At 46.1% G+C, this 19,734-nt stretch overlaps 2 protein-coding genes across 2 annotated transcripts; one reads left to right on the top strand and one right to left on the bottom strand.

The window, feature by feature from the left end:
- The first annotated feature begins 3,072 nt into the window (after nt 1-3,072).
- Nucleotides 3,073-4,461, top strand: Mrps11 (mitochondrial ribosomal protein S11). The gene is made up of 5 exons (XM_076813501.1): nt 3,073-3,395; nt 3,780-3,907; nt 3,985-4,085; nt 4,166-4,231; nt 4,306-4,461. The coding sequence occupies exons 1-5, from the start codon at nt 3,157-3,159 to the stop codon at nt 4,411-4,413; spliced, it is 642 nt and encodes a 213-aa protein (XP_076669616.1). The 5' UTR covers nt 3,073-3,156; the 3' UTR covers nt 4,414-4,461.
- Nucleotides 4,462-4,742: 281 nt separating this feature from the next.
- On the bottom strand, nt 4,743-18,919 carry LOC143368773 (testisin). The gene is made up of 5 exons (XM_076811832.1): nt 18,809-18,919; nt 13,497-13,680; nt 7,586-7,890; nt 5,978-6,129; nt 4,743-5,027 (listed from the first exon to the last, which is right to left on the bottom strand). Exons 1-5 carry the CDS (start codon nt 18,891-18,893, stop codon nt 4,857-4,859), a joined length of 897 nt encoding a protein of 298 aa, XP_076667947.1. The 5' UTR covers nt 18,894-18,919; the 3' UTR covers nt 4,743-4,856.
- Between the last annotated feature and the right edge of the window lie 815 nt (nt 18,920-19,734).

Raw genomic sequence — 19,734 nt, 5'->3', positions numbered from 1 at the left:
CGTATTTATACATTATAAATAATACTACGTGATATGTATAAGCATTAACATTAATGTGAATAAAAGAGAATTCAGTCGGCGCAGAAAATTATTTGCAAATCCAAGGCCAAATGTTACAAATTGCTTGATATCTCGAGTTCTATCGATTATAGTTAATAATAATTTATACTGGGCGGTTAGTGTAAATGTTGTTAACATTATTTGCCACAGCAATAGCCACTGGAATGGATATTTTAGCCGAAAATCCATTTTTGCCGAAGAATTCGCTGGATTTCGCAATTGTAACTAACCGTCGACCTTGTTTTGATCGGGGGACATCATTCCTCGAAGTCTACATAAGGAGCTCACAGATCTTCATGTACTCAGTCGTCGTCGGTCCTCCGGACTTGAAGGACCTCCGGGAACCCTGGAGCTGCCGAGCCACCTGGATCCACTGGACTTCCTGGGGACCTGGTTCTTCCTCCCCCTCCCCCCTGGAGCTGCCGAGCCACCTGGACCCACTGGACTTCCTGGGGACCTGGTTCTTCCTCCCCCTCCCCCCGGAGCTGCTGAACTTGCTGGGGACCTGGTCAGGATTTCAACCCTGGTTCTTCCGCCAGCCTCTCGCCCCTCTGGTCTGGGTTCGTTTATTCGCTTGGTGCTGATGAAATTTTGGGGTTCGGTAAGTCATTTAAAATTTTATTGTTTCGCGAACGTCGAATCTGATTTCTTCGGTCGTTTTCCATCATCTGTCCTATTTCCATGCATACTTTCGAGAATTTTGCGCGAGTCGTTCTATTTTGTGTATTTCTTCGATGGGTTTGCATGATTTATTTTATTTGATGCATTTCTTCGATGGGTTTAAATGATTTATTTCATTTTCGTGAATTTCTTCGATGGTTTTCTCTGATTCATTTCATCTCGTCGATGTCTTCGATGGTTTTCCCTAATTCATTTCATGTCTTCGATGGTTTTTCCTGATTTATTTCATCTCGTCGATGTCTTCGATGGTTTTCCCTGATTCATTTCATGTCTTCGATGGTTTTTCCTGATTTATTTCATCTCGTCGATGTCTTCGATGGTTTTCTCTGATTCATTTCATCTCGTCGATGTCTTCGATGGTTTTCCCTGATTCATATCATCTCGTCGATGTCTTCGATGGTTTTCCCTGATTCATTTCATCTCGTCTATGTCTTCGATGGTTTTTTGTGACTTCTGTCACTCTTTCCTTCAAGTACTTATCTCTGCGGTGGTTTTGCATGCTCGTGCGTGCTCTGCTGTTGGTCGAAATTATCTCGATCGTCTCCAACTCAATAAGCTTTTCCTTAATTTCTTTCCAGGCCGACCACACCGTTACTAACATATAGTAGTTGATTGTTTCAGCTTTTCAGGTTCACCGTTACTCGGGGAATGGAGTTAATAACGCGATATATTTAAAAAGAAACTAGTGAAAAGTGATAGTGAAAAGTGATCGTGCAAAGTGACAGTGAAAGAAGACATCTAAGGTAGGCTAGGCTAATTTATTATAGCATGAAGTATTTAAGGTCCCATGTAAAATTGCCAAGCAGTCACTAAATCATTAACTTTGTTGTTCGTTTATTGGCTCCTCATCTGTGATGAGGAGGTTACCGCTGCTTCCGTTTGCGGAAGCAAGTGACTGAGCATGGAATCGGTATGGGTGGATCAGTTTCATCCCTTGGTGTTCTTGTCCAAAGGGAAAAGTTTCGGGCGTAGGGGGTGCACCTTTTGGTACACTGCCTGCGTAAGTCACCCGGTTCGATTACCCAATCTCCGTGTTGGACGGCTTGAGTCAGGTCAAGTGTTTGCTCCTGACGAGTCGCATCGGAGCAACAGGAATCGTCTGGGAGGCGCCGAGCGCTTTTCCCTTTCGACTTGGACAGCAGGGTGGTAGGAACTGCGCCGTCCAATACTTGTTTCATGCTTACCCTTCGCCTTTCCTTCTTTCCTGAATTTCTTTTAATCGAGTGATTGCTTGGCAGTTCCCTAGATTCTATATCTAAACCGAAGGGATCGATGGAACTTTGTTTCCATCCATCTCTTTGGTTTAGTAGGCTTCATGTACAGGGAGATCGATGGAACTTTGATTCCATCTATCTCTCTACGGGTCTCCAAGCGCAGCAACCTCCTCGCGGTGAGACCTGGTAATCGGTGAGAACCGAGCCGATGGCTGCGATTGTCAAATATTCTAGTCGTATATAAGAATTTCTTTAACTTGCAATACTATGGTAGAATGTAAGAATAAAATATGTAACTTGAAATGTTATTCGATTGTTCCTGCCGGACCCCAGAACACAGTGGAAGTCAAAAAGAAACAATTTTTAAAGTCCTCTCTGCTTCAGCATCTTATTGAAATATACCAAGTTACAATTCCTTTGCGAGGTATTCCACGTTACATCATGAAAGCATGTCTTCCACAAATAATGTTGTTTTTTATATAAATTTTTATGTTAAATAAATTTGTTTCGCGTTAAATAAACCTGAATAGGACAGCAAGGTTAAAAGGCGTATGTGTTCTTGTATGTATATATGTATCTTGTTTTGTTGCGATCCTTCTTTCTCGGTCGTTGCACGGAATACGTTTATAAAATAATTTTTAAATTGTTACGCTAACAGAATCATTTGTAAATCGCGGGTTTCGAATGACCTAATTTTACACTTCTTGAATTCTAATTTCTACCACACGTAGCGTTACAATCTGTTTCGAGGCTTCATCGGTAACGTTGCATGCGACACCAAACTGGTAAGGGGGTTCCCGGACCCCCCAAACTGGTGACAGAAAAATGCATTGGTTGATAGGTCTATCCTATACCTCGTCTGTGATGGAGGTAAAAGCCTTCAAAATTTATAATTCTTTTTAGCCACCTTCAAATCTGCCTAGAGTATTTTCTCATGATTGCGGCTGTGTCGGTAGCATAGAGAGTGACACTCAAATGGTATATTTTTTTTCATGCTAAAAATGTTTCTTGCAATCATCATTTTTGTCAGAAAGGAATCTATTTCTAAAAGTTCAGCCAATCCAGGGTATGGGGGTTTTCGGAAGTAATATCCTCCGGGTATATAAGTTTAGCAAGTTGTAGTGTAGGGTGCGCCGCTTCTTCTTGTGCATGTTTGTTTAAAAAGCTCCGCTTGTTTCTGATTTTCTGCTGGTAGACAGAAATGATCCGATCCATTTTACGATCATCATTATGTTCTTTATCGAGATCGAAAGTGTCCCCTATCGAAAAGCTTATAAGGGTGTCACGCGTAACCTCTCCGAGTTCCAGAGGCATTCACATAACCTCAACTGATTTGAAAGAATTTCGAGTGGGCAGCCAAAAACTGAGATCTACAGACGTCGGGAAGCACGTAGTTATGGATGGAGAAGGCACTGTCGAAGTCCAGTCTACGTCTGAAGAGTAGGTCACCATTTTGATACCTTTTTACAGGATTTTAACCCTTAACTGGTATCCTGGGGTCGCTCGTGACGCCAAGCACCCAAAGTTCGATGTACAATTTTCGGTTGTCTAAGTTGGTAAACTGAATTTCTAATTAATTTTATAATAATAGTTTAACTTTCTACGCTTCTATTATTTTATACATTACCTAAGATGAAAATATTCATAATGGTTGCTCTAGTGTCGACTTCACAAATTTCTGTGTCCCTTTTTATTTGGGGTCTGCCACGACCCCAGTATACCAGTCGCGTTTGCCAAAAACAGTATACCAGTTAAGGGTTAATTCGTATAAGTTTGTACTTAAATCATCTACATTCTTGTCTACAAAATGTTTGTCAATTCTAGGCAGTTGTTGCATCCGGATGCTTTCACGCCGGATATGCTTTTTGATAATGTACCGTTCAAGCAGTTACACATTATTAATATAAAGTCAACCCCCAATAATACCATAATGACTACAACTGATGCAATGGGTAAGTTTTAACGTATCCAGTATTATTTTATAACTATTGCTTCTAGTATTACTCTAACTATGATATCGTTCTTGCAGGGAATGTAATATTGCTGCATACGGCTGGTATCGAAGGGTTTAAGAATGCCAAAAAGGGTACCAACATTGCTGCGCAACAAGCTGCCATTACAATTGGCACAGTAAGGAAGATTTATATTCTATAGCTTTATCAACACTATGCTTTCCCACATTTTCATATCGTGTTCCTTGTTTTGTTAAGCGTACTCTTGAGAACGACATTAAAACAGTCAGAGTAAGAGTTCAAGGCATCGGGCCTGGTAGGATGGTAAATATCAAGATCTACTGAATTGCCATGTACACGACATTTTCATTATAAATAACTGTTCTTAAACTTGCCAGGCTGCGATAAAAGGGCTTGAACTAGCCGGCTTGAACATTGTATCTATCACTGATGACACTAGAGTATCGGACCGTCCTCCAAGGCCAAGGAAACAGAGGAGGGTGTAAGTTAGACAATGTATTATAACAAACGCAATAAATTTATTTACACTGAAATATATTTTGTATCTAATTACATGCAAAATGTACAATTTACTGTGAACATTCTTACATATATACTATAACACGTTTCACGGTATTCTCCGGTATGTACAATGTTTCTTAATTACATAGTAATTATACAACAATATAAAAAGATATTTGATTAGAAATGTACATGACTAGATGGAGAAACAAACTCCATAAATTATTAGAACTTACTTACTTACAATGGCTAAAGGTCGTTAATTTTACTCGTTTTATCACATGTCGCTGTATGTAACGTATTATTTTCGTGTTGCGCATCGTAAGAAGCGTCGAACGTAGACGCAGCGAATCTACTTCTAAATCCTTAATGTCTCGTGCTCCATCGAGGGTGAAATCAGTGGAACAACAAAGCTTTGAACTTCGCCTCATCGTGCTGAGAGTACATGTTGCGTGATCCAAGGTATATACTCCGAGACTCGGGTATACACACCAGGAAGTCGTGGTCTGGCGCATCCTACTCCCGATGAGACTACCCCCACGACCATCATGCTGTCTCCAGGACGACTTCCGACCATCAACGGGCCGCCGCTATCAGTCTGAAAGAAAGCACTAGACGTACAGTTGTTTCAGCGTGGCCATATGCGCTTCTACACCGTGCGCATAGTATCACGCACGCGACGTCCTTTTTCCAAACAAGATACCACTGTTTCATAAGTTACAGCAAACTCGAATCGTTACTACTCCCACTGGCAGAGAGAGAGAGAGAGCGAGAGAGAGAGAGAGAGAGAGAGAGAGAGAGAGAGAGAGAGAGAGAGAGAGAGAGAGAGAGAGAGAGAAGTAAATTTAAGAGCCAGGATAAAAGGGGGATTCCCACGACCGTCTTAATCGGAATCCTGCGCAGAGTTATGACGATTCTCAGACACCGTCGCAGAGGCAATTATATTAGCCGTTCTCTGGTTACGAGCGACTGAACACGCGACGTATAGATCCAAGGAAATCGTTCAACGAAGTAGAAGATACCTGTCAAATGGACCGCGAACTTATTTGGAAGTAGCACGATGAAACGCATCGAGTAGGAATCCACGCACGTATTCGCGGGACTCTTCTACCTCCGACGATAATTACGTTATACCGGATCTCGATATTGCGTCAACAGATTTTTCGCGGTTTTCCTCGCGTGTGCGGCTTCCTTCTTTTTTTTTTGCGGTCAACGAATTTGGTTTCGGTGGCCGAGCTCTCCAGCGTTTCGCTGTTAATTTGGCGTGCGCGCGTGTCCGCGCGACCACGGATATTTATTGAAATTCATGTCGCGGTGGTTCGACGGGGCGTGAATTTCGCGTACGAGCGATTGACATGCAACGCGGTCTAACTAGCGACGTATGAACGGAAAGAGAGAGCGAGAAAGAGAGAGAGAGAGGGTGAGAAAGAGTTGGGGGGGGGGGGAGGGGTGAGCGAAGGAGGGTGAATGAGGGGATCGATAGCTGCAACAACAACGGAACAAGGCAACGAGCTGGCAGATAAATGATACGCGGCGGATTTCACTTACCCAGCAAGAGTCCCGGCCACCTTCTTCGTGGCCGGCGCACATTTGCTTCGCCTCCACGCGAGTCGACATGCCCTGACTGGCGTACCATTCGCGACAAACGCTATTCTCGATCACGCGAACGTCCACTTTCTGCAAGACGTCCGCTCGTTTATCTGGAAGATAGCGAGTGGATACGTTATTTGATATATCTCCTGGCCCCACGTGCCGCCTCAACGCTGCGGACCAGCTTTAATCGTCGAGGAGTCACCTGCATTTGGGGCGGGACATCTGCGAGGGTGCAGAGGGTGAGGTGCTTGGGGGGGGTATACTTTTGTGCCATCACAGGGTGGAATGCTTGTCCACCTTGACACGCTGGGGATTTTAATGTAATGAAGTCTAAGAACTATGTAGAATGCATCTCTGACCTCTTGATTCTTAAGGTTCTAGAACAGAGCTGCTTTCATCCTCTTCTGCTTTTACGATCTTAGTACATTTATACCACCCACTGACCCACTCTACATAGTTGGATATTGCTGTTACTTTTCAGAACAGTAGAACCACCGTAATCCGAAACTTCACTGTGCTTTACTATTTCAAGAGAGCGTGCCCCCGCTTCTTCCTTTTCCTTGAAATGTTGAATTCTGAATGTCGAGGAAGCGAGTGGATTCTCTTCTTTGAATTAGGTGGCATACCGAGGGTTCTACTGCACGCGACAGTGTCGGTCGCGGATTTCTTATACCTTTTGCGCAAGATACACCGAAGCTTATCTGTAATATTTTACTAGCAACTGGGGAAGCTCTCAGAGTAGTACAGTAAAGAGAGTTCTACCCCAAATTTGAGTTTTGCGTTCAATACACGTTCAGAGTGGTACGATAGACGTTTAATACACGTTCAGAGTGGTACGATAGACGTTCAATACACGTTCGAAGTGGTATGATAGACGTTTAATACACGTTCGGAGTGGTACTGGCGCCATAGGTGTATTGAACGTCTATCGTGCCACTCCGAACGTGTATTGAACGCCTATCGTACCACTCTGAACGTTTATTGAACACAAAACTCAAATTTGGGTTAGAACTTACTTTACTATACTACTTCTCACGCATTATAATATTATCGTGAATCCACGAGCGTTCGATGTACGCCACTCAGAATTCGATTTGGCCCGAAACCGTCTTTTGGCCAAAGTTAAATTCGAACGCTGGCCCCGGCTCCTTTGACTTCCCCAAGTAAGCAGTAACTTTTGTAGAATGCAATTCCAACGAGGAATTCGGTTAGATACTCCGACTCATTGCCTAGAACTTTACAGTACTCGTTGATAACTTCTGTGTGCCTTTACTTATTCACTGCGCCGGCAACGATCGCATCGTTAATAAAACAAACTGCGCCGAAACGTTCTAACTTGCTTTTAGCTGTCTTCCGTCAAAACTTAGTTCTACGGTAGAGCGTTGCGACTGCTCGCTCGTGTAATTCGCGCTAAAGCCCCGCGCCACGAGCCGAGCGAGAAAATCGATGCAGGTGTTCGACTATGGATCGCCCGATTAATTTGATGAAACGTCGAATAATAAACGTTAACGCCGTTCCCCCGACTGAATTACTGCAAATTGGTACCGGACATTATTTACTTACATTTCGACCTGTCTTCGCCGAGCCAACCCCATCCGGTAGCTTTAGCGACCTCGCCGCCGTAGGCACTGTACCCTGGTTTCCCTGTGGCCACAGGTAAACAGGCGGGTTTCACGCTTTCTGACCAAACGATCGGCCTTGCGAGCTCCAGAAGGGCAATATCATCCACGTATTTTCCGCATTTGTGGCTGGGGTGTAAAATAGCGCTCGCCACCCTCTCCTGTTGCGACGGCGGCTCCTCTGGACCCCTCAGATTGTATTCCCCGATGCTAACCCGCAATTGTCCGGTGGGAATCGTGGATGTCGCTCTGCGTTATACGGAGAAAATACTTCGTTTTAGAATAATAAGTAGTTCGGAAGATGGATAGAGCACCTAGCTGGAAGTACACGTATCCCAGAGAAAATTACATTTCTTATATTCTCGGATGTTCATCATCGATGCAGCCTGCGAAGATGCATTACTTCGAACGAATCCACGAATTTACTCTAAGCACACCGCAAACTAGATAGAATCTGTGAGAAAACGATACGACGCAAATCCAGAAGGAGAGACTAGACATAAATCGAGTCCTCCGCCCAGGGAAGATACCCTCCAACGAGCAAGTAACTGTTTAAGCTCTCGCCCCGCGGAGCTCGACGTGCTGGCGTTACGGTGAAAAATGCCGAGGCATAACATCCACTTTATACGCATTACGGATACATGTAGGCCAAGTAGGACAAATGAGCCTCCTTCCTTCCTCAGGCCCTTTCAGCCTCAAGGAGTCAAAGTCCAGCAGCGATGCCGCGTGTCGCCAGCAAGTAATCATCGTGAAAGTTAAGTGCACTGAGAACGAAGTGTGCACGGGATAAAGAGCTCCATTCTCTATCCTTGCTCCTCTACAGGCTGTACCCTTTCGTTCCCATCGTCTTCAGCCTCTCTACCGGCAAAACGGGGGAGAAGCCAGCCCTTCTTCTCTCTCGCCAGCTCTGTCTCTGCCTGGCAATTATTTAACCAGGATTTTTGTCCCACCGTTGCTGCAACGCGCCCGCTCCGCTGTTGCGGTGGTTTGAATGGCCTCGAGTACAGTGGCTTCGGTTAATTAATCGGTCCACGCCGCCTCCGAATAACTGACAAAATTATGGCGGTCACAGATCTCTTGCCACGTTACACTGCGGGTGGCTTCGTCCCAGTTCCTTCGCTACCTCGGCTCCTGCCCAGCCACCGAGAAAGATGCAACGACACTCGAGGCCCCCGGTCCTTCCCGGTCGCACCTCCTCTGAAGGGTTCCTTAATGGACCCTTTCGCCCTCGTCGAGCGAGGCCCCTCCATTGTCCAACCGTGGCCACGGATTATACGATTTAACACGGACGCATCATCGCCACGGCCAGCCCTTATCGCCGCACCCTTCCAATTAAAATGCACCGCTGACTAAATGCTGGACCACCAGGGGAAAGCGCGCGGGGCTCTTTTACGATATCCGTGCCATTAATCGCGCGTTAATCTGGCCGTGAATTTCGCTGCAAGTAGTACGAAGGTTGCCGACTATTTTCTAATCGGATTGCTTTTCCACGGCCCCTGTTCCGGGGGTGGTTCGCTATGGTAATCGTGGATTCGCGATCACTTCTTTTAAGTTCTCTCTATCGACTGGATTCCACGGTGTCACTCTCGCCTCTATATTTCTCAACGCGTCTCGTGTATTTGCGACGTAGGCGTTGCTAAGTGGTTGGAAATTGATGGCCAGCTGCGTATTCACCAGGCTCTTACTTAGGCACTGAACGTGTGTAGTGGATTTCGAGGGGGCGCTTGAGCCGCTCTTCCTTTATTTCTTTACCCCCGTGACAGCTCTACAAATAGTTCCGTTCCGCGCGCGCGCACCTGCATTAACGAAATTTATTTCTGCCGTTTCCGTGGACGATAAAGAAATCGCAGACAATGGCCGCGAGTCGGTGATATTTTCACGACCTCGCGCCTGGTGGCAACGTTTTGTCATCCGTTTTGCATGGCCGCTAGCAATTACCGAGTGGTCTGTAATCTACACGCAATCATGGTTTACAACGCCGAAGCTCCGTTGGATTCTCTCTATGGCTCTCCACCCTGTCCAGCCTGAACCCTCTCCCTCACCCTTTGTCGATCTCTCGGCCAGCCTCTCTTCCACCCTCGCTCCGTCCCTCTCTGTACGCGCTGACCGAGAGAGATACGCAATGTCTACACGTTTCATCGCGCAGCGTTACTGTCTCGACGTTTAATTACACCTGCATGGACACCGCTGCACGCAACTCACCCCTGCTTCCACGAGAAAATACCGTTGCCAGTATTTTCGAAGCGTCTCCAAGATTTTATTTTGTGTGACCCGAGACATCTTGATTCGTTTTCAATAAGTATCTGCACTTCTGCTACTGTTCTCCCTCCGTGCCAGTGAAACGTCGATATTATCAGTCTTCCTCGGAAGGCAAAAATGGCCCATTGTCGTTGAATTTTATTGGCACATTATGCTGTCAAGGTTCGAGAGAGAGAGAGAGAGAGAGAGAGAGAGAGAGAGAGAGAGAGAGAGAGAGAGAGACAGAGAGAGAGAAAGAGAGAGAGAGGGGGAGAGAGAGAGAGAGAGAGAGAGATATGAAATATTACGATTCCTATTAAAACCATTCACGAAATTATTCAAATAGACGAGTACCAGATATAGATACATAAATATTGGAGAAGACTCGTTGCCGATGCCAGAGTATCGTTTAGTTTTTTGAGCAAGTAATTCTGTTTCGACAATTCTTCCTTCTAATTTCCCTCGTTTCGGGCGTATCTGATTCCTCGCGCACTCAGCCGGACTTTACGAGCGATAAAATTATTGCGCGACATTATTAATTAATTTGCCACGTCCGTTTCCATGCTGCAGTCTCGAATATTTTTCGTCCCCCCGGTGACTGGTTTATTACCATTTAATAATACTGGGCCAATTCTTGACTGTGTTCGGCGCGTGTGTTTACTCATGCAAATACCACCATGGAGGTTTCAGCCCTGTCACAATGCTTTTTGCATCTCCGGTGGACGGCGCCGCGCGGAAAAATACGCTCGGGGTTTCATTTAAAATGTAATCGTTGCTCCAATTAACATCGGTATCGCGCGCACGTGCACATACGACCGCGCCGGAACAACGTCAGCGAGGGGGCGGAAGGGGAGGGGGCGCCGCGTCGTTTTATATAATTTTAACGAAGCGATTGCCCGTTTATCCGTTTATTCGATAATCACAAAGCGACCACGAAGTCAGAGGAGCGTTTTGTCGCGCTAACAAGATTCGATTCGCCGGCGGTATTTGCATGCACGAATTTCGTCAAAACGCTGGCGACGTTCCTTTTTCATTTCGTTACTCCCATTTGCCGTTTCCGCGGCACGTTCAATTTAATCTCTAAACTCCCACTTAGCAGCGAGATTATGAGCGGCTCGTCGATGCGACGAGAACAGGCGAGAAAAGTAGCAGGGAAACGGACAAAAATATGCGAGACCCTACACTGTTCGTATTCGAAACAACGTGGAATTAAATAGTTTTGTTAGTCGCGCTGGCGTGCGACTCTTGCTATACAGCGGAATAAAAATTTTCCATGCGAACGTGCCTTGGTGCAACGATTTCTGCGCGCCGCTCGCGAGAAAGATAGTTCCGTGGACGTGTCGCTGGAATTTTACAGCCCCCTCCCCCCCTTTACGCTCTCTTTCGTAATTTCTCCTTTCTTTTTTTTTTTTTCTTTTTTTTGACACCGGCGTAAAACTTTTTATCCGCCCGCCGAGCGTGATGATTTTTGCAAACGCCTCGACCGTGCAACACCGGATTTCTAGTTTTTTAAAGCCGCCGCGGATCGCGCCGGAGGGATTAAGTGGATTACGACGCAGTCACTTGCAGAGGCTTTTGAGGCGGCGGGGATCTTAAAAAATTAAACCACCCCCGGATGAGCGGCTCTGATACTTTAAATCGCATTCTCTCGCGTTTCTTCAACTGCCGCAGTTCCACGCTTACCCATCCGAGGGGCAGGGACGTTCATCATGCATGTAAAATCGGTTCGCTCGCGATTTACAATTCTCCCCGGCACGGTACTCGTGGTGCTCATTTGCTAATTTCCATTCGTGCATCGGTATCTCTAGAATGTAGCTTTCGTTCGGACCTCGGCACGATCAGTTTTAGCGCGCAAGTCGGAAATAATCTGAATTTAATTGGAAATCTTCAACCCGCGCTGGACATTTGCGACGCAAAATCGTTGGGACGTCGGACGCCCATCCGCGGACACTGTAATCGCACGCAGCGCGACGTAATGGATTCGTCCAGCATGTGAAATAAAGGAAGAAAGTTGGCGAAGTAATTACGAGCCATAGCAGTGGTAAAAAGTGACCCGGTTTGCTGGTCGAGCGCGGATTAACCGCGTCGCATCCAATGCCATTTTTCAATCTTCGAGATGGTATCGGAATAATTACGGCACGGTTTGTTGGACAAGCTGGTGGGTGCGTTGCCACGCGGACATTCGCTGAAAACTGTACAAAATTTTGGCACACGGTACACCCGTGAATATTCATCCCGATAAGATCTCTCTCCCTCTCTCTGTACGCGGTTGTAGATTCGATTACGGGGAACAATGGGCAGCTTTCCATGAAGAAACAGTCAGTTTTCTGCCATGAATATTTCCGAAGGTAGCCTGCATATTGATTACACGGACATGCCCGCATAACTGACCATTATTTTTACAAAGATCGCAGATATAAACGACCGTGGTCGATCGATATTAACGTTGCAGCGTAAACCTTCGAAATTTAGCGGAGTTTTCCCCACGATATTTTTAGCGAGATTCCCGGGAAACGAACCTTCGAATTTAATGGTCGAGATGGTTTATTCTGAATTCATAAAATATTTGATGCCAGACCCTGGAGCTATCAGAGGGATACGGTACCAGACCATTTCGGAGGGAAATCTCCCTTAGATTTAGAAGGTAATTGACGTCGAAAGAGGAATAATGCACGAAATTCATTCAGCCCTAATTTCGAGTAGGGCTGGGACTATTCGAGGAATTTAATATTCGAATATTTTACAAGTATTCGAATGTTACGAATAAACTTTGAATATTTGAGTATTCCAATGCTACGAATAGACTTCGAATATTTGAGTATTCGAATACATCAGTATTCGAATAGTATATACTCAAATATTCGAATACATCAGTATTCGAATAGTATTCGAATAATAACATTCGAATACTCAAATACTCGAAGTTTATTCGTAGCATTCGAATACTTGTAAATATTCGAATATTAAATTATTCGAATAGTCCCAGCCCTACTCGAAATTAGCGCTGAATGAATTTCGTGGATTATTCCTCTTATCATCATTATTCCTATTACATCAGTATTCGAATAGTATGGTGTGAAGTGGGTAAAATTTAGCTTACAAGATTTTACCCTGACAAATGAACCTAAAGAACTTGATTTATAAGTCTCACAATACATCAGTATTCGAATACTTAAATATTCGAATAGTATTCGAATACTTAAATATTCGAATAGTATTCGAATACTTAAATATTCGAATAGTATTCGAATACTTGGATATTCGAATTATATTCGCCAAATAATTGAGCAACTGAAGTATTCGAATATTCGAATACCGAAATATTCGACAAATAGTCCCAGCCCTAATTTCGAGCACTCACCATAGACTTCTCGTGAACTACGCCTAAATAGAGATCTATGTTCGCGAACTCTGTGTCCATACGAATGCACGAAAATCATCCCGGATGAAATCTACCCCCGTAAGACGACAAGGCTAACAATAAGTACCGTGTTTTTGTCGGCATATTACCCAGCCCGATGTACCTATAGTACGCGAACGTTGAAGCAGTGGGAGGATACCTTTGCAAATGGAACGGCATCGTTTTGGCGCGATTGTGGAGGGTGCAGTTTACTTACGAGCACAAGCAATGCGCCGCAGTCAGAACGAATCTTGAATTAAGGATGGTCCCGCCGCAGAAGTGTCCTCCTTTCCTGCTGATGCTCACCATCCAAGGAAACTCGTGCGGTATCGCGTCCTCTCCGCCGACCAGCCTCGCCGTGCGTGTTCCAGTTCTCCCTTGGCCGCAGGGGACGTCCGCGACTGTTATCACACATGCAGTTACTCGTTAACATCCAGCCGAGCATGATTAATTACGAGCAGACGGAGGGGGGGCGGGGATAGGGAGAGTCTTTATCCTTCACGGTTAAAGGGAATTACGACGAACGAGGAAAATGGTTTCGGGTAGTTGCAACCACCAGAAAGAGACCTCGCCCTGGCTTCTCTCTTTTATCCATTAAACGAAGCTCGCCGTACGCCACGTGCGGCGGTCCTACATCGGTGCCAGGAAAGTTCGTTTTAACTTTTATCGGAAATAATCACTTAGCAAACACTGTGTTCATTAACGCCGAGCGGGATCTCGCGTTCGCTCATTCCCTCCCGCGAATGGTACTTTCCCCTTTGCGCCGGCATTGCGAACGCGCGCGGTAACTAAGTGTTTGAAAATTGCAGAAACCTATTAAACCGAGTTGGCTCTTTGCGTTACCAGGGATTAGGGTGGCTACTATCCAGACTATCCGGATGACTTGATGAATATCAGAAAGCCTGCAGGACATCGGTTGCCATTACAAAGCGCAGCTACAAGTATTAGCTACATTTTGTCGCCGTATTAATGTATGCGTGACACGGTAATTCTATCGAGAAAGCTTTCTCCCAGGTGCTGACCACCCTCCTGGACGAAACGAGTGTCCAGCACCCTCGGACACCTTTTCGTGGCGGGTGGCAAGCAAAACTATCGACGAAACGTGTTTAATTGAAACCTGAGGCAGCGTGTACAGCGGAATGTTAACCGATTGAAGAGGATCCAGGCCGCTGACGGTGGCGGTACTGGCATCGCGCGAATTTAATGCCCCGAGCAGATAGGGATAGATACGGTGGATCTGTCACCGCAATCCCTGCGACATCCCCTGGCCTCCCTTTGGCCCCTCCAGCCGAATCCCCTCTCGTTTCACGCCCCGGCTGATTAATTGGACCTCTACGTCTGCAGCACCGTGCCCTCCCACTATGTGGGGCCCCTCTTGCTTCCCTCCAGAGTAGCTTGCAGCCCCTTTCTCTACTTCCGCCCTCTGGTTTCTCTTCTCTTCGGACCTGCTGTCACTGGGGGTAGGGGTGGTTAGAAAGGAGGATAGGGAGGATCGAGGGGGGTCGGGAGGCGGGGGGCAGAACAGACATAGAATTCGAAGTCGCCTCTATTCGGAAACGCGTAATAGATATGTCAAAAGCAGACCGAACATGGTCATGATAATATGCTGATGCCTTCGGTGCGGTGTACCACGGAACCACCCCTCGCTCGTTTACCCTCCCCTGATTTCGCTTAGGGTTTCGCCCGGTTTCTTTCCTTCGCTCCCTCTGTTCCTTTTTTTCTCTCTCCCTTTTCTTTTTTGGCAGACAGAACGAGAGATTCTTTTTCGAGTCTTTTGTAGGGATTCGGGCACTGCAGGTGGCAGCGGTTGGAGTTATTTTAACGACCGACGATGGTGTTCCGTTGGAGGGATTCGCGCGAAGAAAGGGAAGTCCGACCCTTTCCGTTTGCTTTTCTTATTCCTTTCGCTGATTTAACCCTTTGCGGTTGCGTCATTGTGCGCGGCGAACGGATTGGATTGGGTATTCTGTCGTCGGTCGGAGGGTTAAATACGTATTGTGGCGGGCTTGTCGATACCGTACGCGACGGAGAATCTTTGGATCCGTCGGGGTTGATACAGTTTTGTCAAGAAACGGCTCGCGGTTAGAAGGTAGAACGCAGTCAGGCGGGCTTTATTATTATTTTAAGCGCCACGCGTTCCGCGGGGGTGGCGGAATTGAAATATTCAAATTGCCGACGATTAATATTAACAGCGGCTATTAAAGCTGTTCGAGGAATTTATGCAGAGAAGAATCGATCAGAATCTGCGACTGCAACACCGCTATTTAATCGCGTAGAATGTCTTTATCGCGCGGATACGCAATGTCCATGGGATCGTGGCTCGCGCGGCTGACCGAGCGTAAAATTCAGTAGTACAAAACACGGATGTCGCGGCGCATGAGATATGGGACTGTAAAGGATTAATTGAGCCTGTCTAGATCGATGGCAATTTATCTTGATAATCAATTTATCTTGCCGCTCGATACGAGATGACATTATAACCCGTTCGTTATGAAAATGATTTACGTAATTGTAATAGAAATATTTCAATTAATAGTATCCCGGGCGGGCTGGCGAGGGAATTTCGAGCATCCTGATCACGAAAGTCGGGATCACGTCAGTCGATCTCTGAGGTCTGCGAAGATGAATTGCAATACAGAAACGACTTCCACGTACACATTATCCTCTTACTTTAGCCCATTGCAGTTCTTTTGCAGCGCGTTACTTCACCGCGAGGGACCGTGTGCTAATGGAAGGCAATTCCTCGTACCGATAAGGCAACGACTCCTAAGGATAACCGAGAGTAATTTTCAGCTCGATATCTCTCTCATGGGGGCGATCAAGATACGAGGCGTGGAAGCCATCGCTCATACGCGCCTCTTAATTACCGTCGCGTTACTTTCCAAGATCGACTGCAAACGGGTCCAGATGGTAGGGACGTTGGACGTTTAACGCTCGAATCGCTAACCGCGCTCGGTCGATTTAATCGAACGAAAATCAACGTACTTTCGTTTCGCTAATTTATCGCCAATTACGTATTCCCATTAACGTGATTACCTTTCTGTGCGTGCAGCCCATTAATTTGCGCCGCCGTGCGGCTGCACGCATCGAATGCATAAACCTGACACAGTGTCGCGAGAAATTCCGAAATTGTGACCCCTCCCCGTCCGCGTTAATTAGATTTCTGGTGGCGTTAGCGTAGCCTTCGCCGGGTTAAGAACCTCGCGCGGCCAGGATAGCGTCGGCCCGGTCGCCGTCAAAATTTCGAGTCATCGAGCTCCTCGAGGCCGTACGCTTCCTAAGTCACGGCCTTCGACCAGGTTATGCGCACACTTCTTTTATTCAGCCCGTGCCTGCCTTCCGCCTACGCTCGCTCTCGACGCTCCGCTTATCTAACGCTAGGCGACGACCTAGCCAAGTTTCCGCATCCTGCCTTCTTCCGATCTTTCATATTTTATTAACAGACAGTTCAAAGGGAAAATGAAATTCTTTTGGAATCTTTGCATTAGTTAAACGTTGACTACGAGAACGTTAGAAAAGATCCGATGATCCTGCTGTCGATCGTGCGTTTGAACGATGCACTGTATTAAGGGGTTGGGCCACCTTAGACGGAGCAAAATTGCAGTCATTTTCGGATTTTTTTTTAGGAAGATAATGAAATAAACAGAAAATTTAAGACGAAGCCTGTTATTGTACAACTCTCGCCTGGAAAAATCATTTTTTTTTTCTCAAAAATGGCGGCGGTAGAGCCGTGATACGCAAGATCTTGAGGAGCGACGTTTTCCACGGTGTTCAATCTCACAGCTATACCGTTTGACCTCGAACAAAAAACCAAAAAGTTTTATTTTCTACATGACTAAATCTAGAGAAGTACCTAGCGGTTTTGCGATATCTTGAATATATTCTTTGCAATTGACACTTTTATAAAAATAAAATACGCACTTTTTCTCCCCATGGTCACCATTTCGAGACGGATTAATGGTTCTGGATTTCCCTACGTACTTCTCTAGTTTTAGGCATGCAGAAAATAAAACTTTTTGGATCTTGCGTATCAGGGCTCTACCGCCGCCGTTTTGTAGGGAAAAAAATACGATTTTTTCCGGCGAGAGTTGTACAATAACAGGCTTCGTATTAAATTTTCTGCTGATTTCATTATCTTCCTAAAAAAAATTGCCGAAGATGACTGCAATTTTGCTGCGTCCAAGGTGGCCTAACCCCTTAAACGAGGAATGGAAGTAAACGGAGGGCCCCGGGTTAGAAGCTTGCGGATTACGATAGCGACACGGGAAGTTAATAAACCAAATCTAGCGTTCGCCATTACCGTGGCGACCTTTTGCAGTGTCTCGAATGGAATATCAGCGGGCGTCTAGGCGGAAGGGGAGCATGATCGAAAATCCACGAGGATCACAAAGGGAATTGATGTTTCGAAAATGATTGTCCACGTAATGCGTTTGAAGTGTTCGTAAGTAGTTCTTTGGAAACGCGAAAATACGTTCGACGCCGTTTACGCGGTCGGATAATTTTCGACGAGCTCGGACACGAGTCCGAATATGAGCTCGCGATATTTATCAAACATAACAATTTTCCAGGACATTAGTCATCGTTGATAATACGCGAGGGACAGCGTAAATTCGAGCCACGCGAAATGACAAGCTTAACGTTGAATATTCGGAGTCATTCATTACCGATGAGCGCAGCGATGCACTCGCACGCCGCACCCGGCCACGCAAGATTGGTTTATAAAATCAATGTAACGTCCGCTGTCGAATATCGAAACGAATACAATCAGGCCGCAGTATTTACTACATCCAGAAATATTTTTCCACGGTGGACCAGTAATTCCATATTTATTCTACTTTCTCGGTCATCGTCCCGCAACCCCCTGTGCCATTGTATTCGCTGTATAACAATAATTAGCAGCTGAGCATCATATATTCCTGATATTTTCATATCAATTTTATTCGCAGAATGCGTTAACATATCCATCCCCCCCAGATTCAACCACAAAACAAATCGCGAAATCTCTGTGAATCCACAACCCCTGACGCCGTACAGAATCTAACAAGGGAAACAAATTCAGAATTTCCTTTTGCGTAAAATATCTCCAGCAAGGTGCGAGATATCAAAAAGAAGTTTAAACAAAAATTGCATATCTTTTTTTTATATCCACAGAACTGCGTAAAGGAAATTATTGAAGAATTCACACTTCCCAAGTTACCCTTACCACCGATCCTTAATTCGATAATTACTTTTACGCTGTTTTTGTAGATTTAAAAGAAAGTTGCAGCTTTTGTTTAAACTGCTTCTCGACATCTCTCACCGCTCTCGAGATATTCCACGAAAAGGGAAATCCTGCATTTCTTCCAAGGGGAGATTTCGTCCCCTAAAACCGCGCTGTGACACCAACAAAAATAGGTTTGTCTCACGGATGAACTGCTCTACTTGCGCGCAAAGTTGTATAATTTTCTGAATTTCCGGGTTGCCTAACTTTCCTCGTAAGATTCTTCCGCCTGCCAATTTTCCCTTTACGCTACCGAATATTATACTCACGATTGACGTATGCCCCGGAAACATGGCTGACGGTCCCGAGGAAGAGCGCGAGCAGCAGAATTTCGGCAACGGCTCGCGGGACCATCGTTCTTCCGGTCTCGGTGAGGCTTTGTCGGAGGGCAATGAAAAAGTGTCGCAGATCGGTCGGCACCGAGGCTTCTTTATACGGCTGTCTGTTACGGCTGCATCTTTCTCGCGGTTGTCGCCCGTTCCTTGTCACACCTTCCACCGTTTCCCCTCTCGTTCTACCCGCCGCACGCGGGGGCTTGAAGCCGCGCCGGAAACCCAATGATAATGCGAGTACAAAGCCACCGGTCGGCCCCGATGTGATTCCCAAGGTGATTCCGCCGCGCTTAATACGCGGAGCGACGCGCGCCACTCGATGACTGCTCGGTCAAGGGCCAAAGGACCGATACAAAATCGATTACCACCGGAGGCTTCGTGATTTTGTCATTCCTCGAGGCCAGTCCACGGTGTGCCGGTGACACATCGTACGGTGCAGCGCGGCGCAGTAGAACCGCCGTAGCGTCGCCTACTAGGCGAGCACGACTGTCCGGGCAAGTGGTAGCGTAGGTTTTCGGGTAGCGTAGCCAAGTATGGGATAACGTTCGGGTAACAGAGTGTCGGAGTACGTTGGGATAGCGGAACGCTCCGATGACAGAGGATTTGTACAGCAAAGGGTGAAGCGATGCATCTGCATGGTACCGTGTAACAGTTTTTCTCGCAGAGAATGTAGAGTGGAAGTTTAGCGAGGGGGAAGGGTGGACGCGCGGTCTAGGTACGTACTATATTCGAGCCTGCGTTGGTGGTTAGGAAAAGGTTCGCTGCTAGAGTCAGAGCTAAAAGTACCGTGAGAGAAGTTGCGATATCAGCTGCAGCTGCCCTGAAAACATCGATCCTGAAGACACCACCCCTAGCGAAATGTT

This window comes from Andrena cerasifolii, chromosome 5 (assembly GCF_050908995.1).
Source record: "Andrena cerasifolii isolate SP2316 chromosome 5, iyAndCera1_principal, whole genome shotgun sequence".
NCBI classification, from domain to species: Eukaryota; Metazoa; Arthropoda; class Insecta; order Hymenoptera; family Andrenidae; genus Andrena; species Andrena cerasifolii.
Note: the sequence above shows the minus strand (reverse complement) of the source record. Positions and strands in the feature narration are given on the sequence as shown.